The sequence below is a fragment of the Xiphophorus maculatus genome, chromosome 18 (genome assembly GCF_002775205.1).
Source record: "Xiphophorus maculatus strain JP 163 A chromosome 18, X_maculatus-5.0-male, whole genome shotgun sequence".
In the NCBI taxonomy this organism is placed as follows: domain Eukaryota; kingdom Metazoa; phylum Chordata; class Actinopteri; order Cyprinodontiformes; family Poeciliidae; genus Xiphophorus; species Xiphophorus maculatus.
In genome coordinates, this window is record NC_036460.1 from 3,400,874 (window position 1) to 3,428,790 (window position 27,917).

Here is a 27,917-nt window from a genome sequence, read left to right on the forward strand (position 1 = left end):
CGCAACAGAGAAGCTGTAGGAATGTCCTAATCAGGATTTACTCTGAAAACTAATTAAAATTAGACATTTTCTGAAGCCACATTAGAAAATGCAGCTTTTACCCAACTGGACATTGATAAGGTTTCTCCAAGGTAACAAACTTTATCTGAGATTTGGGTTTGGTTATAACGGTGCATTTCTGCTGTTATCATATTCTCTGCAATGAAAAATGAATTGAGGCTAAAACTGGACCATGGGTGAAAATTAGAATAAAAAATGTTATATATAACTTAAAGTAGACTTAGACTAAAAAAAAAAAAAACTTGTGTAACTTAAAAAAAAAAGACCTCATGTAAAAATAATACTAATATCAGGCAAAAATGACACAAAATGCAAGCAAGGCTCAAAAACATGCCTTACTCGGAGGGTGTCTAAAGTGTGGCCCCCGACTGCAATTCAAAACTGGCACAAATTTGGCCTTTAAATGGAGATGGAAACTTTTAATTTGTAATCAGGCTAAAAATAGTCACCAACAAAAAATGTTTACACAGGAAAATGTAAAATGCAACAGAAAGTATTTGTGTTTTATAACCAAGTTTTAAGAAAAGGTAAAACCAAGTTTATCCAGAGACTTTTACTGAAAAACTGCACAGAAATCAGCTTTTATTCTTTCTTAAACTTGGTTAAATACGGCAAATGTTTTGAGAGAACGTGACCAAAGTCCTGTTTTTATTACTGAAAATAAATGTATCCAATTGAGCCTAAAAGAAACTGAAAACTAGATGCCTCAAAAATGTTCTAAAATTTTTTTCAGGAATCTAGAATTTTCTTTAAAAATTCGAATTTTTAAGAAAAATCAATGTCGGAAATTTTCTACAAACAAGTGTAATTTTGAAATGCTAAAAATTTCTGAGATTAATCACAAAATATCAGCTTTTAGCACAACTGTGCTCCTTCTGCAGTGGTTCTAACACACAAACAGTGTTTATGTAACGCTTCCTAAAAAAACAGCCACGCAAAACCCAGGAAACCATTTTGTTTATTGGAAGACAATCTGAGAAACCAAACCAATAACACTGAATTATTTGAATTATTTGACATCACGCTTCTCAGAGTCGGAACAATTTCAGCCTGGAAAGTCGTCGATGCGTTTGATTGCAAATCAATCTTCCTGCTGCAGTCTGGAGAAAGTGCTTCATTCGTTTTGGCACTCAGATAAACAAACAAACTCAACTTTCCTCCAATGAGCATGAAGTTTTCACGCTAACCTGTGCGTTGCTACAGGATGCCTCCAGGTAAAATGACTGAAAGTTCACTTCTCTCTTTAGTCCTCTTGGCACTTTTTAAAATTATTTTATTTATTTTTTTGACAGCTTTTAAAACACTTATTGTGCCTTATTCTTCAAATTATAAATATTTACAGGGTTTAGACTTTTTAAAGATGAAAAGTAAAAAATATCTTTATGCTTATTAACGAGCGTAACTTGATTTATTTCATCACAGATGGGATCTCGTCTTTTTTACACTAAAATCTGGAACAACAACTAACGGATTTCTGTAACTACATTCTGAACAGAGCGTCACTTTTTTAAAAACACCTTACAGGACATGACAAGGAATGGAGTATTGCAGAGATTTAGATAATAAAATATTTAAATGAGCCATAAGGAGCTGTGCAAAAGTTTTAAATCAATAATTCTCCAGCTTCTCTTCCAGTCTTTCATTTGAGTTTTTTATTTATTTATTTTGATATTTCAGATTATGATGGCAGCACATCACAGAGTGCTGCCTTTGTTTTTGTTTGCTGTTAAAATGTTACTTTTACCCAATAAATTGAGCAATTTTTGTTGTTTTATTTTCTGTCATCTAAAGAAAACTCTAAACATTGTTGTTCACTGCAGTGAAATGAGGGAAAATGTGGCCAGAAATGTGAGGAAAACCTCAGAGAATCTGCAGCGCTGCTCATCCAAACCAGTTTAAAACGAAACAGAAACGCACGAAGTACGCAGAAACGCACCGAAACGAAGGACGGCTCCATAGCTTCCTGTCAAACATTTTTGGTTGATTAAATCTCAAGTCATGAACGTCAAAGCACTGTACAGCAGTAACACACACACGTCCACACACACCCCTACACACACACACACACACACACACACACACACACACGCATACATGCACACAGGATTTATAACAACACATTAAGTCAAAATAAATCAGACAGAATCAGTCCTCATGCTTAGTTTGTCATTCTGAATGTTCATTTTATAAAAAATAATTCACGATAATCTTCATGGCACCCAAAGTCTTGATAAAACATTTCTGTTCAGCGTCTTGTTGGCTCGTTGTGACCAGGCTGAGCCAATTGCAGCCCAGGAAACGGGCCGCGCCGGTGGCTATTGCTTCATAGCGTTCTTGATGGTCCACCTCTGACCCGAGCAGGGCTGCAGGACCAGCAGGTGGCCAAAGTAAACGTTGGCCGGCACCACCTCCAGACAGCGACCCGTGGCCCGGTTTACGATGGAGTCGTTCTGCAGGATCGGGACAGAGGAGTCAGGATGCGTCTTGGTTGATGTTAAAGGGAACCAATGAAGTAAAATTCCGTTTTTGCATGTTTTTATACTTCCATTAGGATCTCTACTGCTTATTAAAAAACATCCATGTTTTTATTGGCAATAATTTAATGTGTTTTTTGTGCCTGGAAATCAAAAACATCAGGCACATTTGACGATGACTGTGTCGTAACCTAGCAACCACAGCAACACTGCAACATGGACACATGAACACAGAGGATTTGATGTAAAAACAGAATAACCTCTGACCTTTTAGAAAGGAAGTAAAGTAAACAATAAGAGTAATGGTGATAGACAACACTTGGCTAGATTTTGTGTTTTTGCAGTGCATCCCAAGTGTAAATGTCTAAGTATACCTAAAACAAGACTAAACTAACTTATAACTAAGTTCTCAGCAAGAAATATGAGTTTGTTGTAAGTCAATAATTCCTTAATATTGATGAAAAAATACTAGTTCCATTAGCAGATTATTTACTTAAAGCAAGATATTTTCCGGTAACACTTTATTTGAAGGGGTGTGCATAAGACAGACATTAACATCTGCCATGAAGATGAGGGAGTTTTTATGAATGTTTTGGTGACACTTTTGGCCTTTTTACTTTATAATCCAACAGGATTACATATGTAATTCATGTCGCCAGGATCTATTTTTTAGCAAGAGATTGAAGTGTCATTCTCTTGTAAATAATTACACTTTTCATGCAAAGTCTCACTAAAAGGTGCATTAAGTCGATTAAAAGTGTAAACTTTGCATTATTCAGTCAATAATGACCCGTTTAATGCAAAGTTCTATTAAAATTTGCATTAAAATCTATTAAAATTGTCAACTTTGCATGAAAAGTGTCATTATTTACCGAAGGATGCTTCATTCAGTCATAAAAATTCATAAAAAGTTCTTCATCTTTATGACAGTGTCACGTCAGTCTCATGCACATCCCGTCAAGTAAATGTTTCCCATTTTTCTCATGTTATAATTTAAGTAACCTGGCAGTGGGAAAAATGCTTTTTCATCGATATTAAAAAATTATTTACTTAAAACAAACTCATATTTCTTGCTGAAAAGTTACTTGGAAGTTAGTCCATTTGAAATCAGACAAAACTAAGATATTTGACTTGGAACTAGATCAAAAATACTTGGTAAGATTTTGTGTTTTTGCAGTGTGGGAGAACCAGAACCACCTGAAATAACAAATATTGGGGAAGATGTACACAACTTTACGTTTTTATTTCCAGTTCAGACTCTTCCCTCTTCCTTCCTGCTCACCTGGGAGAAGCTCCACGTCTTCTGCTTGGCGTTGGTCACCTTGTCACAGTTCAGGAGTTGGGGAAAGCTGCTGATCTGGTCGTCCACCACGCAGCGCGTGTCGTCTCCGGTGCTGCCCAGCGGACCCAGGAACAGCTGACCCTCTTTGGTGTAGCGTCCCAACTGAGCGAAGACAAGAAAAAACCGTCATAAGAGGTAAAAATTAAGGAAAACTTTATTAGAACTAAAGTCCCGATGTTGAAACCTTCGCAGTTTCAAAGTGTGAAAAGTTTTGGGTCATGACTAATTCTGACAGGAACTTCCTCTCATCATTCAGGCTAATTTTAGTTGCTTTAAGCAAAATGAGGTGTTGTTGTTCCAGAGGATGATGAGAAACTAAACAAATCTTTGTTTTCCACTGGCTTGTATTGTGTTTCCTGTTAATTAGTGTTATCAGCTTCAGTCTGTTCTGTCCCAACCCACAGGAACTCCCAAAGCTGCTGCAAACAATTAAAGTTCTGATGTTTCCGTATAAAAATAAAAACCTGATGTTGCAAACAACTTAACATCAAAGCATCAAAAAGAGAGAAAGACGAGCTGCTTTTAGGTGCTCAGATTGTGTTTACGCCTGAATAACTTTGAATTTCTCCATCTCAAACCCGCAAATTAAGTAACCGAAGTTTTCACTTAAACTTATTGCAAAAAGTTTTAAAATACAGTTTTCTTAAAATGATTTTGATGACACTCTTTATAATCCAACAGGATTACATGTGTAATTCGTGTCGCCAGGATCTATTTTTCAGCAAGAGATGATGCCACTACAACAAAAAGTAAATTTACTTTCATGCTTTTCACACATACAGGTAAAAAAAAAACAAAAACAGTTTATGGATATAGTCAACTTCAGATGTCTTAGTTATAAAATATGCTGATTTTGGAATAAAAATAATCCCAACGGATTACGTTAGATTAAAGAACCACCCGTTTTTATTTCAATGAATAATGTAAAAAATATTGATTGATAAATGTTGGGCACTGCTAACTAAAAAGTTACACCAGGTTTTTTAGAAGCTAATGCTAAATCGCTAACTTCAATTTGAATTATATTTACCTTACAATCCTCGAGGATCAACTTAATTTTGACTTTATAGTTTTATAAAAACATAATATATTTATTTATGTTTATATCTTGTTCTCTGTCTGCGTTTCATTTTGTTCCTCTCTTTTTCTTGTTTGAAAGAAAAACAGAGGAAGTGGGAACCGTCTTCGACCACAAAAACTGCGTTTTCTGTTTTGCTTTAGATTTCATCTTGATCTGAAGTTTCCCTACTCCTTCATTAAAGAGATTCCTTCATGCATTCAGGACCAAATACAAATTTTTTGATAAAAATAAACTTTTTTACTGCATTAGGCTTAAAAAAAAACTGCATGAATAAATAAATTGCAAAACGAAATGAGGCTTGACCCAACGCAAACGATCCTTTAAATCTGTTGATCTCTGCACATTTCAGTGCCGCCCTGAGCACCTGCCTGTGGCTAAACCTGGATGCCTGCAGACTGAAGCAGCTCATGAGCTGACACCTGCTGACTCAGCACAAAAAAAGTGAAAGACAAACATTTCCCCTCTGACAGCAAAATTCAATCCAGAGAGACTTTCAGTTGAGCTTGTTTGACAAACACAAGAGTACACTCGTAAGTAGTAGATTTCTTAAAGATGACTTGTTATTAGGATTGGTCTAAACAAAACATGTTCTTTGCATTTTTTTGTGCAAAGACTTCTATATTTAGATTTTAGCCTGAGCAGTTTGGATTATCTTGAGGTGTTTTAGGGCATTTTGTCAGTTTAAGTCTAAATAAGCCGCTGCAGGCCACGAAACCCAAGTCAACGTTTACACTCACATGTGAAAATGGATGCAAACAGATGCACAATTATGCAACCGTACGTCTTTGAAAAGCAGACGCGGAGCCTCCTGCACAACCAAACACTTGTCTTTTCTAGCAGCCATTCTTAATCTTATTCGGTTTTATACATGCACAGCTCTGGAAAAAATTAAGAAACCACTTAAAATGATCAGTTTCTCTGATTTTACTTTTTAATGGTACATGTTTCAGTAAAATGAACTTTGTAGTTTTATTCTACAAATTACTGACAACATGTCTCCAAAATTCCAAGCAAAAATTTAGTATTTATTTGCAGAAAATGACAAACGGTCAAAATAATCAAAAGGATGCAGTGCTTTCAAACCTCAAATAATGCAAGGAAAACAAGTTCATATTCATATAGAAACAGCAGTACAAATGTTTTAACTCAGGAAGAGTTCAGGAGTCAGTATTTGGTGGAATAACCAGCAGGTTTTGGTGCAGTGGGCTCTTTATTTTTTCCAGAGCTGCATAAAACACATATAAAACTTGATTTTAAAAATGATTTTTAACTTTGTAACTTGACATACTCCTTTTATATTAAGAAGTCCTTTTTATGTATCATTATTTTAATTCTCTTGTTTTAGAAGAAGCTGTCTATACTGCATTGTAACATATTATATTTATATTGACTGTACTTTGAGGGACTACAGATGAAAACTAGCATTATAGCTAACTCTGCCGTATTGTGTGATAACTAAACAACAACGCAAACTGCGGTAAAACCAGCAGACCAAATGGGCTGGAACTTAGCTTAGGTTGCTAGGTAACTAGGGGGAAGGGGCAGAGTTCCACTGGGGTTGCTAGGTTACGGGCAGTGCCTGCTGACTTGTGACGATACATTCCGAAGGTTTTTGAAACGGCTCATTTTCTGACACCAAAAAACCAAAACTTATTGTTAAATAAACACCAAGATAGTTTTTTTTAAGCGCTTAGGTTGTTTTTAGAAGCAGTGGAAACTCAAAATGGAAGTACTAAAATGTAAATTTTGAATAATGCGTGCCCCTTTAAGAGACACAAACCATGTATTTATTTTGATTTTTTTTAAAGCACAGTGTTTTACCTGAGGACCCCAGCCATGGCAGGGGTGAAGGGTGGCTGTGTGGTTTTCCTTCATACCCTGATCCATACACAGGTGGCTCACTTTGGAGTTACGGATCTGAGGGGGAAAAAAATAACAAGCAAACTATCAGCCAATCACTACAGCTTTCTGAGAAAAAGAAATCAGATTTTTCAGGTTCATCATTAAGCTTTAATTGCACATTTCTTCTAGTTTTCCAATTAGAGGTTTTGTTTTACTTCTGTGACTTGAGATGTACAACCTTTGACCTCCATGTCGACTGATGACCCAAAACTGTACTCAGGTAAGATTAGCAATACTTCAACATAATTTGACTCAAGTAAAAGTAAAAGATATCTGTCCAAGAAATTACTCAAGGAAGAGTAAAAAAAGTATTTGGTAAAATGTCTACTCAAGGACTGAGCAACTTATCATATTATCAATCATTTAATACTTAAAAATTTCATCATCAGATGGGCCAAAATATAAAGTTAAGTTGAAATTTTGGTATATTAAAGACAAAAATGACAATAATTCATAACAAAAAATAACAAAATCGGGCAAAATTTTCCAAATCATTTTCTTTCAATAAAAAACTTTAACAAAAACTGCAAGTGTGTGTCTGTGTTAAAACATGTTTGATTTTCATTCACTGGGTGGAAAATTCAGAAATTTTACTCAAGTAAGAGTAGAAATACTTCATAATAAAATTACTCAAAGTGCAGTGTAGTAAAAATACTCCTAAAAAAAACAATTTTCAAAAAAGTTACTCAAGGAAATGTAACTATTTACCACCCAACTCACCTCACCGTAGAACACCGTGTTATTGTACCTCCTCATTTCCGGGTAAACGTTGTCCAGGTACCACTGGAAGCTCTTACACTGCAGATTCTTCCTCAGCGCGACCCTCTGAGAAACGTCGCCATAGTCGATGCCGTGGTTCTGTGAAACACAAACCACCGGTACAATCCTGCCAGTGTGAGGTGTGAAATACTGATGCAACTCCCCCATTCCAGGTCAAGGAGTCACAGTTTGAATTTGTTTTGTCATACGCTGGGAAAGTTAGTGGGATTAGTTGCGTCAGGGCCGGCCCAAGGCATAGGCGAGTTTAGCGGCTGCTTAGGGTTCCCCAAAGCAGAAGCTAGCATAACAAATACATTCAAAATAGCACTAAGTAATATGCTATTACAAATGGAAAAACAAATAATAGTTAACGTCTTTCTGTTGATGGTTGCTGTAGTTTGATATAAGATATCAAACTTGTCATCTTTTTACTGTAAATTCAGTGTTCATCAGCTGGTGTTACTTTCCTGTAATTAGTATTGTACACTTAAATACTTCTCTACATTTTAAAATCCATTTTTTTTAGTTTGTTACTCCTGTAAGGCTAACATCAGTAGCTATAACACTGCTATGACGTTAGATATTTATAAAAGATGCTAATGATAGATACAGAAATAGAGTAGCTTAGGAATGATAAAGCATCTGGTGTTGACATGTTGGTATGGGGGACACCCAAGTAAAAATCTGCCTTGGGCCCCAAAAAGGCTTTGGCCAGAACCTGAGTTGCATGTCTTGCTTTGCATTACAAAACGGAACAAAAAACATTACAATTTTGGATATTTTAAGCAGATTTTACCATCAACATAGAGAAATTTGCCTTTTCTTTATTTGGACATTTTAATATAGGAATTTTGCTGCTGCAAAGATTTGTAAAAAATTAGAAAGCCCTCAAAAATGTCAATGTTTTTGACATTCATGGCTAAAACGTGAATTTAGCCATGTTTCTATGGGTAAATTCATAAAAAAATAATAAACTAACAATAATCTATTTTATAGCATTTAAAGTTCAATCTGTAACACATTATAGCCATTATCTTGAGTCCTTTTTGCTTGTATTTCTGAACCTTTTTTTTTACCAGCATGAAACTAGCATGTACTAGCTAGCTAATATATGCTAACTAGCTAGTAGTAACTCCACTTATTACTTGTTTGCAAACTTCTGAATATGTCTTACATTACTGTACATTGAGATTTTCACATTAATTATTTTCAGACATTTCTGATGATAGTTTATCTGTCGAAATCAAACCAAAAGTTAAACTTATTAATCAGAAGAGATTTTAAGAATTAGCTAGAAATTAGCAACAGGTTTATGCTGTACAGCTTTGTTAATTTGTTCTGTCTGAAAAGTTATTTTTCTGCTGTTTTAGTAACATCAGTCATCTAAATATGATTCACTTGTAGTTTCTTCTTACATTGCCTTTAAATGTACACAATAAACTTAGACACATCGTCTGAGATAGCAGGTTGTTTGTAGATTAGCTGCATTGCTCCCCTGTTTTGGAGCACATTAGTGAGTTAATGTAAAGAAAATACAAAGCATTTGTGTATCCCTATCAGGGACAGCCTGCACATTTGCTGAACTTGTATAAAAATTGCTTTAGAAATCAATGCTTGTAAGCTAATTAGCCATGTGCTAATTAGTATGATGCTGCTGTGATCGCTGCACTAAATTAACACAGACAGGGCGGTAAGATGTCTGCAGTGTCTGACACCTAATTAATTTTCAAAAACACATTTTCTCTACTTCTGTGGTTGTAAGTATATAAATTTCTGTTGAGGATTAGAGAAAAGATGAAGCGTATAAGCAGCTACATTATGTTGTGTTATTAAAGCTAATTATTCAGAGGATTTGGTATGAGTAAATAAAATAATAGCACTTTGCGTTAAGAATGTACTAATTGATGCAAATGATTGGAATAAAAATCTAAGGGGAAACAACAGAACAAAAACATTGAGGATCTGTAAAGTTGAAGCTAAACTTAAATGGAAAATAGACAAAATATTTTATAAATACCATCTGTTTTAACTGTTTTTTTGTTGCTGTAGTTCAGGGGAGCTCAAACTTTTTGAGACCAAGATCTACTTTTTCTGTCACCAGCCGGCTGAGATCTACCTCATGACAACCGCCTGCGCCGCGCAAGCCGAGCAGAGATTACATCAAAAACATAACATTTCAGGCTTGATATTTATTTCACGATTATTAACAAGCGCTGTCCTGAACACAGCGATGGTTGATTAGCTAATTTAAACTCCTGCTCTGATCGTCAGAGTCGATCTTCACCTTTTTTCTTTCATTTTTAAAATTGAACCAAAACGCACTGAATTGCCCAACACCTTGTTGAAACAATAATTACTGAGATCATTAACTTGAACACGTTTTGTTGATTTATTTTTATTATTTAATAAAGTTACAAACGTTTTGGATCTTTGAATATTTTGATAAAGCGCCTCAGAAGAGGACGTGCTGGTTTCAGCCTCGTGGCGGCGTTCAGTTTGTCACCTGCTGCCGAGATCGACTCAAAACCTTCCGCGATCGACGTATTGAGCAACCCTGCCGTAGTTAAATGGGAATCTGTGAGATTGATGTTGTTCAGATGAAACTCTTACCAAACGTTTTGCAGCAAATCTTTATCCTGATGGTCAAACAATACAATGTATATTACCCTGAAGCTAAACTCTGAAGCTAAACTTGTTATTTAGGAACATTTCAACAGATTTCAAACACTTTTCTTTAAAGTAAAGATCTTATTATTCTAAAATTTCATGCCACTCCATTTTTGGTTACACTTAATGAAGAAGGAAGTTGCATTCAGTAGCTCTGTTTCCATAACAAGGCTACGCAAAACTTCCACTAAATAAGAAAGGCAATTAAAATCACATGTGAATAAGTTTGTTCATAAAATACAAGTCATTAAAAGACAAGCACCATCATCCTCCTACCACTTCCTGTTGTCTTCTTCTTTTCCCACAGTGGCAACATCCGGCTGTTGATCACTTGAAGCGTATAAACAGCTACATTAGCAATAAATGTAGCTGTGATGCAATAAAAACTGTTTTCCAGAATGCACTAATTTCCATACAAAACCCCTACTTCTTCCTAGCGCCAAAACTTTATATCAAAAACAGAGAATTCTTTTCAAAGTTGCCGTTTCCATTACACAAATTTATTTTCAAAATGTCAAATTGTGAAATTTTAAGCTTAATGGACATATTGTTTCTTTCATGTGGGGCTTGTTGCAGCACCCCCACCAGGTGAGGAGGGGAACTGTTTGTCAAAGGGTTTGATTGGTTGGACGCAGTTCAGTGTGAAAGAGAAGCAGCAGCTGAAAAGCAACAAATGTTGCAATTTTGATCCCCAATCAAATGTTTGCTTTATTCCCAGTGCACAGATTGCAACAGTCTCCAACATCAGTGCATCTGCATCTGAAAATGCATTTGATAAAGTCAAAATTACAATCTTATAGGCAAACCGAGTCTACTGGACTGTCGGGCATGAAAACACCCTGAGATAGTTTGTGTCTCAAATTTAAGGAGAGTGGTATAAATGAAAGTGTAAACAAGCTAAGCATCATAATTCCTCACCTCCATGGGGATGTTCCAGGCCAGGTAAACGTTGGATTTGTATTCGTCCATCCAGACCTCTGCCACACGCAGAGCGTTGCGCCGGGTGTGGAACGCGATGTTGCTGTGGTAAGGTTTCTTCATTCGAGCGATGTGAGCCACTCTGGAGCAAGGCAGCACCTCCATGCTCCCGCCGCAGAGCCAAACCTGCAGGCAAAACGTTCCACAAGCATCTAAACATGGGCTGGCAAAAATAACTATAAAAAATGTATTCATGAAGGTGGTTTGAATTTTTATTTTATCCTCTGATGCTTAGAATTCGCTAAATGAGAGCTGGGGACGTAGTATTTGATTTTCCGCTGCAGAATTTAATAAAATTCAGTTTAAAATAATCCAATACGACAGACTTTTAAATCAAAGTGTGCAGAATCAAACTCCCAAACCTTCCTGCTTCATGTGACCTATTTATCTTTATGGGCCTGCTGTCGGCGGCACACACAGGACCGCTCCTCCTGGAGACTTAATGGGGCCTCATTTATCAGTGCTGCCACGCTACAGCGGCCACTGCTCCATTTAAACCTGCGGGCGTAAAGAGTGCTCAAGAACAAAAGGAAAGTGGGTGACACACAAACCCTGATGCCCAGCTCGATGTTCTCCCCTCCGTAGACGTCCATGCCCGAGTCCAGCAGGCCGAGTTCCCCAAAGTAGTCCCGGTTGGCCACGAAGGAGCAGCCGATCATGGCAGGAGTCCTGCAGCAGAGCAAATCCCCAGAAGAATACCAGCGATAAAGACAATTTGGAAACTGTAAGGAAAACCTGTCGAGTTCACAGCGTTTGCAATCATAACTGCAAAAACACAAAATCTTACCGAGTATTATTGGTCTAGTTTTAGTGCAAACATTTTAGTACACACAAAATTAACTTACAGGTGACTTTTCAGCAAGATACAGCAGCTTGTTTTATGTCAATAACTCCTTAATATTGATGAAAGGATTCTAGTTCCACTGGTAGAATGTTCCACTGCGCCGTTACCTAGCAACCCCTGCCAAGCCCAGCCGGTTGCCTAGCAACCCAGTTCTAGTTCTACTGGCAGATTATTTCAAGTATAACCAGGGGAAAATGTCTTGTTACAAGTTAAATAATATTCCAGTGGAACTAAAACTTTTTCATCAATATTAAAGCTGCAGACTGTAGCAGAAAGTGTGTGAAAAAGAAATCACTGCAAAAACACAAAATCTTACCAAGTATTTTAGGTTTAGTTTCTAGTGAACATGTCTCAGTTCACTTGAAATAAGACAAAACTATCTCACAAGTGACTTTTTAGCAAGAAATAGGAGCTTGTTTTGAGTGAATAATTCCTTAATTTTTGATGCAAAAGTTCTAGTTCCACCGGAAGATTATTTCACTTATGGGAAAAATGTTTTAAGTGAATCTGCCAGTGGAACTAGCATGTTTTCATCAATATTAAGGAATTATTGACTCAATACAAACTCCTATATCATTTAATATTTTTTTCTAGTTTTTGGGTGACTGCCCTTTTCTAATGCCGCCCTGGACAACCGCCCATATGAAGAACTGCCACAGTGTGGACGCATATTTAAAGCTTTTTTTTTTACAGTATTTAGGATGAGTGTCTCTTGCCTGATGGGTGCGGACATGTCCCCCTCGTCCCACCACTGCTTGGGCGGGTTGATGTACATGCACCACAGTTCCCAGTTGTAGCCGTGGCCCGAGTTCTCGTAGCGCTCCACCTCGAAGGTGTCGTGCTTGATGTTGTCGATGGACGGCAGGATGATCCTCTTATGGTCCTCTTTTATTCTGGCCAACACCGGCTCGGCCCTGATCACAACGCAAACACGTTACTTAAAAAAATAAAATAAAATAACGCACACACAAACCCAACAAAGTTTCTGAACTTCTCACAAATTTTAATCAGGGAGTATTATGCTTTGTCTTCATGAATCCGCTCTAATTATCTCAACTTCTGCTTCAGAACGCCAATCCTCTGAGTGCTAATTAAATTTATCCCGTCTTAGACTGCATGAGAATCTGATAAGAACGGCTGAATTAAATCCTCTGATACAGCTGGAGGCTCCGTTTGTTCCTGACAATATAGCTGCAAATGTATTGATACTGGAAGCTTTAATCGGTGACCAACAATAGGGGGTTTAGCCCAGCAATAACCCTAATGCGATAAACGGTGGGCAGATGGAAATATACACCTGAAGGTTGGAAAGCTTTTGTTTATCAATAATAGTTTATATAATCATTTAATTTCCTCCTAAATGTTTATGTAGAAAATATCAAAACAAGAAAGAAATAGAGAAAAACAGACTGGATCATTATCTGCACCAGACATGGAAAAGAAACTAAATAATGTGAAAGTACAGTTACTTTGACATAACTTTACTTAAATACAAGTAAGCTCGTCATTAGGCCAGTCGCAATAAATTAAACAAGCTCAATAGTTTCCATTTGCCTGATTTATAGTTTTTCTACCAAAAACTGGATGATAAAAGTTTTCAGTCTGATGTTTTTAACTGTTTAGTTAAGTCTTAACAACTTAACACTTCATAATAATTCTTTTTAATTGTTGTTCCTGTTGTTTTGTTTATTTATTTTGGGTATTTAAAATGTCCTTCAGTTACAGTGTTAAATGTTCATTAGAATTTAAAGGTTATTTATATTACTTCAACATGGTCTCAAAACAACAATATTATTAACTTTAACTTTTTTTATTGATTTTGTCATTTCTACTGTTTTCTCAGCCAAACTGCGTCTGTGTTGCTATAGAAACACATCCTAAAGCGAATCAGATTTCTACGATGTTTTAATGGGCGCTTACTTTTTTTTTTTTTGCTCCCAATCTCTGCAGAGGCTAAAATTTGTTTGCCTATTGAAGAAAATTTAAAATATCATTACAGAAAAGATGGAGGTCAGTACGCACCATGACGGAGTAAACTCCACATGGGCATCAAAGAACCCGGTAACTTCCGCCGTCGCCACCTTCCAGCCCTCGATTCTGGCCCGGATCAGTCCTTCTCTCTTCTGGTTTCTGACGATCTTGACCAGCCCAGGGTAGCGCTTGTTCACGTAATCCTCCAGCGGTCCCTTCAGCTGCTCTGTAGACCAAAGACAAGCGAGTCAGAAAACTCTCACACCTCGCTAATCCCAGTTGGAAAATAAATTCACTCTGCAGTAGATTAAAGACCGACAATCTGGCAACAGGCGATCAAACCTTTCAAACGTTATTTATCTGTGGTAAATAATCAAAGTGACTGTATTCAAACATTTCAGAAGTTTTTATAGCTTTCCTTATAGGGGCTGATAATAAAAAATAAAGTCACTCTTCAAAACAGGAATAATTCGAGAGCCTTCGGGAAATACAGATGTTTGTTGATTTTGATCATATGACAGCCTATTTTCATCACTACACTGCAAAAAACACAAAACCTTACCAAGTATTTTTGGTCTAGTTTCTAGTGCAAATATCTTACTGCACTTAAAATAAGACAAACTAACTTACAAGCAACTTTTTAGCAATATATAAGAGCTTGTTTAAGCTCAGTAATTCCTTAATATTGATGAAAAATTGCTAGTTGCAAAGGCAAAATATTTAACTTATAAAACTTATTGACTGTTTAGAAAATATTTAGTAGTCAAATTGAAGGTTGGCCACGTCAGTACATTTTAGTGTCGCTGCCTTCAACATTTATTCCTTTTAAACCTTTTTGACATCTTTACAAATGATTGCAGGCGCAGCTGCATGTACATTGCTGTGAATAAACGTTGCTATGTCTGACCTTGTCACATTTTCACAGAAAATGCGTCGGGAAAGCGCCAGCAGAATAATTTACTCTGAACATAGAGACTTTCAGTTCCAGACAGATTAATGGAAAGAAGAGCATGAAGGACACAGACTTAGGAAATTAAGCCGATCCCAGCTGAGGAATCGGACCTGCACACTCAGGCTGTTGATTACAGTTAAACAGCAAAGCTCTGGGTTACACTTCGCCCTGGTGAAACACTGAATTAGGCTACATTCACACTGCAGAAGTGGTTTTTTTAATGCGACCCGTACCGGATCTTTCCATGACAGTCTGAACGCCACCGATTCGTATCTGATCCTTTCAAATGTGACCGGAGTCTGAACCTCCAGGTCGCATTCATCTGACCTGAACGTCATTCATACTCCACAAACGTCACTATTCTGCGTCCTGCGAAATAAAAAAGAGGAAACCATTATATCCAGATTACGTTTTGGTCAAAGGGGGCTAAATAGTACATTATTTAAAATGGGAAAACATCCAACAGGAAATTTGGATTTCAAGAAGAGACAGTAAAACATGTTTTGTTGTTTTGTTCTAAATATTCCATTGAAAGAACTGAATTAGTATGTAGATTACAAGAAAATAAATTACAGTTAAATATACAAGATATTTTGGACAGAAATTCTACTTCTGAATATTTTTGTTCTTTAATGAAGTACGTTAAGAAAACGGAATTGATAGAAAGGATATTAGCTTTATTTATTGTATTTATTTATTTGTGGGAGAATATATATGTAGCGTCCCGATCCACGCTCCATGCCAGTAGATGGCGGTGATGCACATCAGTGAGTTGCTTGCCAACCGCCATAAAAAAAGAAGAATAATTCTGCATCCTGATACGTAAGCACGAAGGAAAAACAACAACCATGGCAGACTATAATGAGGATTAAGTTGCTAATATGCTGGCTCCGGTTGGATAACAACTTCAAAATGTTAACCTATGCTCCACCGTTAGCGTCCACTTCCGCAAACACTGAGCACTTCTTCTTCTTCTTCTTCTACTTTTTTATGGCAGTTGGCAAAACACTGAGCAGGCTCTCAGGACATGTTGACACTGCAGCCTGACGTGACCCAATTCCGATTTTTTCCCCTTAATGCCACTTATATCTGATCGATCTATTCATAACAGTCTGAACAACACAGATCGGATTGGGGTTTTTTCCGAATGCGACACAGGCCACCTGGATGTCCGATATGCATCTGATCTTTTCACATTTGACCCGAGTCTGTACAGCCAGGTCTCATTCATCCCACCTGAACGTCATTCATACACCGTTAGCATCCACTTTACGTCCGCAAACACGGAGCTCTTCTTCTTCTACTTTAGTAAACCACTGGTCACCCTCTCTATGTGTGACGTTATTGCGTCCTCCACTGCGCATGCGGGACACTTTCAGATCGTTTGCAGTTCACTGGAGAACACATACAAGTGGCATATATTTGGAAATGTTAACGAACACGCCAAAAACTAACGAACAAACAAAAATTCCCAATATTACTCCATATAGTTTTAGATTTATTTGAAAATCAGCACAATTTGCCAGGAGATCATTTATTTTCCTCTGATCCTGACTTAGTAAAAGACAAACACACACAAAAGAAGGCTTCAGAACAAATTTGCAAAAATGAATTTCATAACACGAGCCCGGCATACAGTGGAGCAGAAAGGTGACGCAAATCTGCTTTCATGGTTCCCTGTGGTGCTTTCTTTAAGCTGCAGCAGACTCCAAACAACACCGAGGGGAGTCTACGGCTCCACCTTTGATCCATGAATTAACTCATCAGCCGTTTCCCTCCGGAGTCGAACAAAACCTCTGCTTTCTTCCCTACACACACCAACACACACACTTATATATTCCCCCCAAAACAAAAACACATTTCTCATTCCCTCTGTGTGTTTCTCTTTGCTCTTATCTCCGTCCTTCTCACCCGTGCTCTTGATCACAAAGTAATTTCCCATCCTGTGTTTTTGTTCTCTCTCTCTCTCTCTCACACACACACACACACACACACACCCACACACCCCAAACACACACACACACCATGCATCCAAACACGCAGCCTTGCAAACGAGGCTAAAATGGAAGTATTCTACACTGCAAAAACCCAGAATCTCACCAAGTTTTCCTGCTCTAGATTCCAGTGTAAATATGTTTGTCCTCTTGAAATAAGACAAACTAATTTACAAGTAACTTCTTTAGCAAGAAATAGAGGCTTATTATAAGTAAATAATTCCTTAATAATGATAAAGTTCTAGTTTCACCGTCACTAAAATTAACGTATAACAAGGGAAAAATATCTTGCTATAAGTGAAATAATCTGCCAAAAGAACTAGAACATTTTCATTAATATTAACCAATTATTTACTTAAAACAAGCTTCGATATATTGTTAAAAAGTTACTTTTAAGTTAGTTTATCTTATTTCAAGTGTACTAAGATATTTGATAGAAACTAGACCAGAGATAATAATATTTTGTTTTTGCAGTGTAAGTTTCTGTGTTTACCTCTGAGTGTTTCTGAAATGGATTCTGCTGAGTTAGAGACTGTTAATCCTCTTTTATTCAGGATTATATTTATTTACCTTACAGTGTGAATCACTCTACTGTATGCTAATATTCACCAAATGTGTATTTTTTCTACTGCTTTGCTGCTAGCGCCACATCTGTATTTGGTGGTTTCTTCACCTCAACCGTGCAAATGTGCACAAATCTGTCAATATGACAAAATCTGATCATTTTGGCTCAAAATGGTCTGATCACTTTCCTTGGTGCTGAGCTGCTTTGAGTTTGTGACCATGTCACCTGATGTTTTCGTTAGGGGTGCACCGATTTATCAGCGCCAATTTCCTTAATTTTGGGAGATCGGTGATCGGGCAATACTTGCAAATAAAACCGATTTAATCCCCTGATCCTATCAACCTCTGTCTAAAAATGAACCACTCCTTTAAAGCTAGTCTAAAACAAACGTCTGTAACCTAATATCGCTTCTATTTAGTTGATTTCACTTTAAAAACAGTCACAGGTTGCTGAGCAGTCGGAGGCAAAAACAGACAAGGGTAGAAACCAAACGTGTCATTTTATTTTATAATCTTTAATGAGGAAAGACACGGCGGCGATGGAGAGCAGCCATCAATCATAATGACTGGCAGCGGAGCAGCAGCGAACACTTTTTACAAGACGACTAAGTATGATTAGAAAGATGTCAAATATCAAATAAGGCAGAAGCTACGCGTCTAACCATTAGTAACCATGGAGACGATGCCGCAGCGTCATGTAGCCTAGCATCTATGGAAAAAAACGGGTTAGCATCTCGTCTTTTGCACGTTTCTAATGTTGATCCAGTTTAAGGGGAAACGCTGTTTATGACACAGTGACATAAATCATGTGGTGTGAATTCAGGCAAAGTCATTAATTGGATCAACACGTCAGGAGGGAGGAAGTATGGCTCTGTTTCTAATCTATCCGTTTTCAGCTTCTGTAAATACTGCCGTCCATGAGCCCCAACCAGACGTGCTACGTTCAGACAAATTAGCTCGACCCGAACAAGTAGAAGCCATGAATAAACTGGCAAAGACAATGTGATGGCGAGCCACACGGTAAGATCCACACCTCAGCATAAATTGGTTTTCACTTTAGTTTGCTTTGTAGTTATATAAGCATTCCTTATTATATTATTTTCTAACACCTAACAATGTTTATATGGAGTGCACACATATTAACACTGCAGGGCCAAAATTCAGTTATGATGTATTAATATTATTTTCTTTGTTTTGAGTTACCCGGGTGTTTGGTGTTTGGTTCCTGAAGTACTACTGATGGCCTCATTGGGCTGAACCACATGCTTCATGCTGAGGGATGTTCAGGGACTTTTTTAATTGTTTTGGGTTAGTTGGCAGGTGGCAGCCATTTTGTTTTCCCCTATTGTGTCCATATGGTTTAGCTAAACCAATATTTAAATCCCCTTATGTGTCATTTCAGGTTAGGTCAGTCTGTCTTATGTCAGTTATGTCTTTGAGTTTAGTAGTCTGCGTTGACCTCTTTTATTGCCATGCCTGTCTAATTGTTATGTTAATCATTGTTCATACTTTGGGGTAAATAAAAACCCACTTTTTTGAATTCAACACCTGTGTTCTGCCTTCTGTGCTGTTTGGGTCCTGACAAACAACTTGGGAAAACAATTTCATTGGCTCTGTTCAATACTCCCAGTTCTCACTTCCAGCGTCCATCATGGCGCCTGGATTGATTAGGTGACGTAGTTGCAAAGGGTCAATAGGAACCATTTAACCCGAGGTCAAACTTGGGACGGATGCCTGACTGGTTTCATGGTTGCGTTTAACCTCTTTGTTGGATTTACTGAAAACATTTAATTGCCTAATTCTGTGACAGCCTCATGTCTTCCCTTCGACGTCTCCATCAAAGTCGTCTTTGCTTTCCGTTCTGCTGGATTGCTCCCTCCATTTCATCCGGATCCTGCAGTCGCTCTCCGACCTCATTTATCTCTCAGCCCCCCCACCACCTCCTCCTCTAATAGCCTGGTTTGTTCTCGCAGCTCTTCCATTATTTCATGCTTCCTCCTCTCTACTTCTCTGACCTTCCCTCTTAATTTGCCTTTTGTCATTTCCTTCAGCTCTTTTCACTCTATGACCTTTCCTTTCTTGTAGTTCCATCCCATTCCTCCGACACCTCTCTGTCTTTCTGGTTTCTTTGTTCTGCTGTTTGCTTTGAACCCTTCTCATCTCAGAAAGCCCGCGATGAACAAGACGGGGACGTTTCTCCTGTGACATGCCGCTGATCGCTCTGTCTCTATCTGCCTGTCTGTCGGAGAAAGACATGGACGCCATCAGTCACCGCGCTGAACGCTCCTCTTCACACAAACCTACAGCGTTTCCCAGAGAGTCTCATCAGCTCGTTTTTCCAGACACCAAAAAACATGAACTTATTGCCACAAAAACGGGTTTGATGGGTTTTTTTAGACACCTGGACTGTAGGAACCCAAACGGAAGTACAAAAACGTGAATTTCTCGTAATCCGGCCCCATTTAAACTCAACCGGACTGTGAGAGTCTAACTGACCGTCGTCGCTGTTGTCGTCCACCAGGATGATCTCTTTGAGCAGGTGAGCCGGCGTGTGATTGACGGCCGAGTGGACGGAGCGCAGGATGACCGACAGCGCCTCGTTGACGAAGATGAAGATGAGGGAGATCTGAGGGAGGTCTCGGGGGTAGCTGACTTTTCTACATCTGCAGGAAGAAAAGCAAATATTAGCTAAATTTAATGCTAACCAAATATTCTGCATATAATCATCCTTCACTGCTGCTTTAAAGCACCAAGGAAGGAAAAACATGCAGCTTTTCTCTGCAGGCTTAATCACATGTTCTTTTGGCGTTTTCACAGTGCGTGTGTGTGTCGGCGTGTGTGTGTGTGTGTGTGTGTGTGCTGCTGACAGGAGGCTTATTTTCACCTCTGCTCAAACAGCTCTAATGAAGAGCAAAGAGGAAGGGTGACACTTTAGCTCCAAGTTTAGCTCTCATATAGACGGTTACGTCTTCCTTCACGTTCCTCTGTTGCCTGTCTTTAAACAATAACGGTGTGAGATAAAACGATAAATGGAAGTAAATAATAAATCTACAGTTTTCAACTGAATAAATGACTGACCTTCCTGTGACTTTAGATAGAGATTTTTAAACCATATCATGATTGATCCTGGGATTTTTATGATGAAGAAATTGCTCTGATGCTCCTTAAAGCTGCAGTAGATTACTTTTGTAAATTATGTTGTTTTTTTTACATGTATTTCTTAAAACTGTCACTAAGTGTTGACATTATAAACTTACATAATTTGTGTCAAAATCAAGCCATTCTAACATCTCAGTGTTGTCCTACCGCTGTCTGCAGAAATGTTCGGTGGAATCTAACCAATCAGAACGAGGGGGCGGGTCCTAGCGCTGCTCAGACTTTTCAACCAGTTTCACAAACGACTGAGACGTTTTTCTTCATGACATGTTTTATTGGCCCTGTTACGTAGTGAAAGCTTCTGCAATCAGATCACAACAACTGATGACAGCAACAGCTGCTCGTAACCTAGCAACCGAAATCAACAGAAGGCAAGATAGTGACAAAAGACAAAACCATACTTCAAAATAAAAGTCTTCCTCTCTCAAAAATCAATCACACTTTGTAGTTTGTAATTATGAACAATCGAGTTAAACTCAGTGAATAATAATAGTAATTATGTAAATTACATTTGACATACAACTGTAAATAAGTCACAACAACTGCATTTAATTTGGTTTAAAAGCAGTTTTTTTTTCTCTGTATATATCCTTGGTAAAGACAAATTAAAACATCTTATCTTTACGATTACTTTTTGTTCTTTTGAAAATTTGTTTCCAAATCCAAACACCCAGTTCTCTGCAAGATGATCTTACAACAAGACCAGGATCAGAAAGCGCCGACACATCCGGACCCAGATCAATTCAAGAGTTTTCCTGTCAGTTTATTAAAGGAGTCAAAACCCAACGGGCCGTTCTACTTTTCTTTCTTCTGCCAAACTTTTCCCTTAAATTTAGCTCAGACAATAAGACTGCGCCTAAAAATTTGTGACAAAACTTCAGAGAGAAACACTGAGAAAACTTTAAATAAAGCTCAAACTTATGTACGAAACAATAGTCTGAAAAATTGTCTCACATTTCCTTCCAAATTTCTGTTCACATAGTAATTATACCTCGTCTTTTCTATGGTTAGCTACTTAATTAATCATTAAAATAGATGTAATTCCTGCTAGTTATTGATTTTATAAGTGTATAGATGGATCATGATTCCTCTTTTCAAAATTAAATAAAATAAATTTCCATTTCAGTAAAATATGAAATTAAGGGCCGATTTACAACATGAGCAAAATATTTAATTAGCCTAATAAGATTGTTGATGTGTTATTACTATTATTTATTTCTTAGAAAAAATCTTATAGCAATAATGAACATGAAAGGTCCTCAAGGCAAATTGAAAACTTTCATAAAGTTCTTAAACACTCATTGAAAATGTTTTTAAAATAAAAATATAGACTTGAAAAATAAACAATAAAAGAAGCACAAAAATTTCCTCCACTCCCACAACTTTACCCATTTCCACTGGAAAAGTTCTAGCTTCTAAATAAGAAAAATAAAACATCACCGCGTCTCAAAGAACATTTTTACTGCCTCAAACTGCAAAACACATTTGTTTTCTGCAGCAGCTTTGATCTCGTGGTTAAAAGGCGAACATCAGACGGGAGTTAAAAGGGAATATTCAAAGCTCCAGGCAGAACTGGAAACTGAAAAATCTAAAGATGTGAAGTGAATCGAGTTAGTGTGAAACTGAGGAATTATTTTCTCAATAAACACTTTAAAATAAACATCAACCTAACATAATCAACCTAGAGAACTCCATATGATGTGATATATACAGATATTATTAATATTCCTGTGATGCTATGGGAAAACAGTTGACCAACCACACAATCTGCACAACTACAACTCAAATATCAAAGCAACCAACCTGGGATAGCATTACTTAACCTCATCCTGTTTACACAAATCCACTTACCTCTGCATGCCAAATGCTGAAAGATGAGCTACTATGTTTACTTTTTTTTTTGGCTCAAAATCATTCTTGGATAATGAGATTTCTGTCAGCTCCGTTCTGCCTATTCTGAGCTGTTTTAGAGCCTCCTGTCACTTTAAATCCAAATATGCTGCTGCTGGCCACGCCCCCCCAACTCAACGTTTACACTCACTCCTGACAATGACTGCCACAGATAAGTAATTATACAACCGTACATCTTTGAGAAGCAGAAGTGGAGCCTCCAGTACAACCAACAAGAATGCAGCGAGTGGTTTCTGGATGGTAAGTCAACAACAACACACTTGTCTTTTCCAGAAGCCATTGTACAGAGCAATCAGCGGTAGAACCAGCTGACCAAACGTGCCGGAGCTCAGCCTGGGTTGCTAGGTAACGGGCGGAATTCTGCTGCAGTTGCTAGGTAACGCTGCAGCGCCTGCTGATTTGTTATGGTACATTCCAGAGGTTTTAGAAACAAACAGTTATTTTTCCAGACACCTATGAACATAAACTTATTACCAAAAACTGGCTGGGTGTTTTTGTTTGTTTGTTTTTTAACGATTAGGTTGTTTTCAGAAGCATAAGAGACCAAAATGGAAGTAAAAGACATACAAAATGTGAATTTTTGCATAATAGGTCCCCATTAAAATTGAAAGAAAAACTTAGCCTTGACTCACCTTTTGGCTAATTCAGCTAAAAAATATTCTGAACAATTAAGGGAACTCACAGACCAAAGATAATTCATGCCCAAAGGTTAATTAATCTCCTAATATAAAAATACCAGATTATTTCAGTTAAAACCAAACATTTTCCCAATATTATAAGTGAATTTGTGCTTTTAAATCAATATTAAGGAATTATTGACCCAAAACAAGCTCAAATATTGTGTTAAAAAGTTACTTATAAGTTAGTTTTGGCTTATTTAAGCAAATATCTTAATATTTAGTGTTTTTGCAGTGAGCTGCAGTAGAAACTGCAGCGATTCCAGCAGTAGAGCTGAATGCTGAATGCAAGCAGGAACAGCAGTGTGTAGGAGAGCGGCATGAATAGTTTCAAATATGAGTGAGAACTTGTCACTTCACAAGTACAGAGTCACTGAATACTGTGTCAGTAATCGTCCTTTATGATTCCCTCAGCGGAGCAGACGGATGTGAGCGGCTTCACAAAGTTTCACATCTGCAGGTTTAAACAAATTAATGCAAGAGATGTTGGATTTTTTTTAATGTCTTTTAGCAGCTTTTTTCGCTCTGCCTTCGTGTTTCTCCGCCACCTTCTGCTCTGCAGAGTAAAAGGAGCCTGAATGAAACGCAGCGAAGCTCATCAGGCTCCAGCTGACATCCTGCTGCTGCTTCCAGGCTGCAGGTATCGCACCCAGACTCGCGTCGCTCTTTTCCCTCCACCCTGTGAGACTCCCTGCGGTGACAAGTAAGAACGCTTTTCCACGCTATGCGAAAATGTCCACACATGCACGCCGCTGGTGGCAGCAAACAGCAAGGGATTGTTGTTGGTAGTGACTTTTAATTTGCTTACCTATGCAGAAAACTGGGTTGGGAAAATGTTCCCAGAGGGAGAAACATTCGATAAAAACATTTATAACATGAATAAAGATAAAATATACAGGTTTAGTCTCATTAGGAATGCTATTTCTACACTTCTGTCATCATCAAACTAATTTTAATAAAAATAAATCTGAGTAAATACAAAAAAAATGTTTTCAAATCATGATTTATCTCTTTGAGTGGAAAAATATATTGAAATAAAATGAGGAAAAATAAAAATAATTCCCCCCTTTTTAGCAGAAAATTACAAGTATTATTTTTAAATCACTTAAAGAGACAGTTTCATGTAAAATTCACTTGTTCTGTTCCCTCATCAAAAATGTACCTGGAGTGTTGTTTTGATCTTTTTCATGCATGTTTGAGAAATCCTTTAATCTCCATGGCAACCATTTAGCTAAGCAAAATGCCTCGCTGGACATAGCCCCGCCTTCGAGATGCAGCTCCTCCTCAGAGCTGCAGTTTCCATTTCCCCCACTCAGCTCCTTCAGACTAGCCAGCAGCAATTAGCAAACAGCTGCAGTGCTCATCGCAGGAGCTACTTCTCAGTTAAACGCTGATAAAAATGTTGTTAAAGGGTTAATAGAGGAGCCATGTTGTGATGACTTCCTGAAGGCGGAGCTTAAGAAAGAGCAGGAGTTTCTTAAAGAGACGGAGGCCCAATTTCAAGCAATCAATTTGCAAAGTCAAATTTCTTCTACGTTATGTTTGTTATAAGCATAGTTGGGTAGTAACTACTCAATTACATTTACTTGAGTAGCCTTTTTTTTAAGTACTTTTAGGAGTATTTTACTACACTGCACTTTTTTTATCATGAAGTATTTCTACTCTTACTTGAGTAAAAATTCTGGATTTTCTTCCCACTGAATGAAAAACAAACATGTTTTAACCAAAAATCCACCAGACAGACACACACCTGCAGTTTCTGTTAAAGTTTCTCAGGTTTTTTATTCAAAGAAACTAATTTGGAAAAATTTATTTTGCATGATTTTGTAATTTTTTGTTATTTCTGTAAATTATTGTAATTTTAGTCCTTAAAATACCAACATTTCCACTAACTTTATAATTTGGTCCATCTGGTGATGTAATTTTTAAATATTAAATGGTTGATAATCTAATTAGTTATACTTGAATAGACTTTTTACCAAATACTTTTTTAAGTAATTTAATTTAAGTAAGTAATTGAGTAATTTCTTGGCTACTTTTTACTTTTACTTGAATAAAGTTATGTTGAAGTAGTAATGGGTTGAGTACAACTTGGAAATGAATAAGAAAGCTGAAAATAACTGGAAATATGTTTTAGACTGAACAAAGCACCAGAGCGGTATGACTTACATATTCATGTGACGAAGTGGGGATCATCTAGTATCTCTTTTCTTTTGCTGAAATAATGAACATCTTGCAACTGAAGTTTTCCATGTGAATTATTAAAAGCATTTTCAAAAGTTTTAATTGGATTTTCTTTGCAGAGCAGAAAAGGTTCCAAGTACATCTATTCTCAGCGAGTCGTGTTTCCATTTATTTATGGAAATAGATGTTGCTTCTGAATTATTAAAGCTTGTTGTTTTATTATTGGCTGAAAGCACCAAATAATTATGTGTAATTGGTAATCTGACGTTAGAAGGCCTTGGAAGTTGAGTTTTTTGTGGGGGGGTTTTGTGGCTGACGCAGACTGACTTGTTGGGCCGGTGGTCCGGGATGGTCCGGTCCAGAGAGATCCTGTCGCTCAGGTAGGCGTTGTAGCCGTACTTCTCCTTCAGGTACTTGGCGTCGTTCTCCTCCAGCGGGGAAAGCGTGGCGGGCAGGCCGCCTTTCCCGCGGCCGCCGAAGCCCTCGATCAGGCCCAGGGACTTGGACAGACCTGTTGGACCAAGACGAGCCTTCGGGTTGAACGAATTCATGAAAGTTCAAAGGTTACAAACTGCATGACGAAACTTTAGCATGAACTTCACTTTTAAACGGAATCACAGAAATCTGCTTCAGTGGTAAGAAGGAAAGCCTTTGTCTTTGTTTGTGGAGGAAGGAGAAAACTGGTTAGATGGGAGCAAAATCAAACTTTCTGACCACAACAAAACGTTAAATGTAGAGAAAAAAACTGAAACTGTGACCCTGCAGTGAGATGCGGTGGTGGCAGCATCATGCTGTGGGAATGTGTGGCAATAGAAGCTAATTATAATTGATGTAAAGATGAAGGAAGGTAAATAATCCTGGTTGAAAATAATCTGCAAAAGACTGAAGGGATGCTTTGCGATCCAATGGAATGGTTTAGATTTATGTGTGAAAATGGCCTAGTCAAAGCCCAGATGTAAATCCAACAGGGAATCTGTGTTGCACATTGATGTTGACAGATGCTTCCCATCTACTCAGCCTGGGATTCAGCTGTTTAGTGAAGAGGAATGGGAACTAGTTTCAGTATGCTGTAAGTATTTTATAACTTTTTGATGATTAATCGATTAATCAGATTTTAAAAATTTAACCACTTTTCATTTAAACACTTAAGCCTTTTTCACACAATATTTTAAATACATAAGAAGATGCAAAAAGAAAACATTTAAATTAGTTTTTGGAAAATGAAGCTATTTTTTTTTCCTAAAATGCAAAAAATAGATAATTTATAGTAAATATGAAACTGCAGCTAAAGATATACTGAATACTGATCGGTTGATTATTTTTTGGGTTAATAATTTGATATTAAAAGGTGCTTAGTAGTTTTTTGTTTTTTTACAGAATTTGAATCAGCTGGAGCTAAATCTGCGACTTTAGGAGTATTTACATACAAACAATTTACTTTTTTAATCTAAAAATGCAAAATATATTTATTCTTAGTGCAGTTCTTTTATCAAATGTCCATTTTAGAGTCTGCATACTTCAGTTAACGGTTAATCAACCACTAAATTAGCCGGTGATTATTTTAATAGTCGATTAATCAAGATTATTTAGATTAATCGTTTCAAAGTGTCCAAAAAGTGAAAATGAAAGCGAATTAATATCTTTACGGGTGTCGGAGTTTTACTTCCCAGGTGTTTTGTGAGGATTGAGATGATATCTGAGTGGAAATGTTTTTGTTACCGTTTAGCTGCCGGTACACCACATCCTCCAGCGAGCTGAGCCTCTTCAGCAGCACCTCGTGGCTCACGCTGGGCCCCTGCGCCGTCCCGTTGGCCCGGGGCCGCCTCCCGTCAGCCGGAGCCTCCGGACCGACCGCCTGCACGCTGCGGGTGTTGCACTTGGCCCAGAAGGTCATGAACCCTGCGACCGCCAGCACGTTGAGCAGCAGTAACACCCTCCATCTTCTGAAGACAAAAGCCATGAAAAAGAGTTCGGGCGCTGGTTTGTTTTGGGTCTTTAGGGCGGGCGGAAGGTCAGGTGATGTTCAGCGGCGATCTGGAGGCTGCAGGGACGTCTCACCGGGTAACATCAGCTGGACGGAAAGCCGCAGGGAAGCTTGAGCAACCAGAACCAGCAGTGCGCCGATGAGAAGACGATTTATCCGCCGCGTTGCTGTCCGACTCCGGGGTTATTTTAGGCTGCATGTCGCTCTGCTGGAGCAATCAGGGGCGCCGTCCGCCGCCTCTCCGTTTGAAATCATCCTCTGAAGATGCGAGACAAAGACAGCAGTGTGTGCGGGGCGCAGAAAGCAGATGAATAATTGAGGAGAAAGGAAAATTTTCCGCGCTTTTCTTCTGGGGTTCCTCTCCCTTCGCGTCCGAGAGAAGTCGGCAGTGATGCGACTGAGATGCGGACAGATGCT

At 37.9% G+C, this 27,917-nt stretch overlaps 1 protein-coding gene across 2 annotated transcripts; it reads right to left on the minus strand.

The window, feature by feature from the left end:
- Window positions 1–1,000: 1,000 nt before the first annotated feature.
- galnt17 (polypeptide N-acetylgalactosaminyltransferase 17) lies at window positions 1,001–27,699 on the minus strand. Of its 2 annotated transcripts, XM_014473443.2 has the most exons (12): window positions 27,575–27,699; window positions 27,236–27,459; window positions 25,844–26,027; window positions 20,085–20,251; window positions 14,130–14,304; window positions 12,824–13,021; window positions 11,815–11,932; window positions 11,204–11,389; window positions 7,580–7,717; window positions 6,779–6,874; window positions 3,817–3,978; window positions 1,001–2,510 (listed from the first exon to the last, which is right to left on the minus strand). In XM_014473443.2, the coding sequence occupies exons 1-12, from the start codon at window positions 27,697–27,699 to the stop codon at window positions 2,376–2,378; spliced, it is 1,908 nt and encodes a 635-aa protein (XP_014328929.1). In that variant the 3' UTR covers window positions 1,001–2,375. The 2 variants fall into 2 exon arrangements, with proteins under 2 accessions (XP_014328929.1, XP_023207051.1); XM_023351283.1 differs by lacking the exons at window positions 20,085–20,251; window positions 25,844–26,027; window positions 27,236–27,459; window positions 27,575–27,699 and adding an exon at window positions 15,264–15,364.
- Between the last annotated feature and the right edge of the window lie 218 nt (window positions 27,700–27,917).

Bases quoted from the DNA above. Each gene is read 5' to 3' on its own strand.
- galnt17 (XM_014473443.2), bottom strand. From the start codon at position 27,699: ATGCAGCCTAAAATAACCCCGGAGTCGGACAGCAACGCGGCGGATAAA. The intron at 20,252-25,843 runs GTCAGTCTGCGT...TTCTTCCTGCAG, and splicing joins CCGGACCACCGGCCCAACAA to ATGTAGAAAAGTCAGCTACC. The intron at 6,875-7,579 runs GTGAGTTGGGTG...TTTCCCCCTCAG, and splicing joins ACACGGTGTTCTACGGTGAG to ATCCGTAACTCCAAAGTGAG.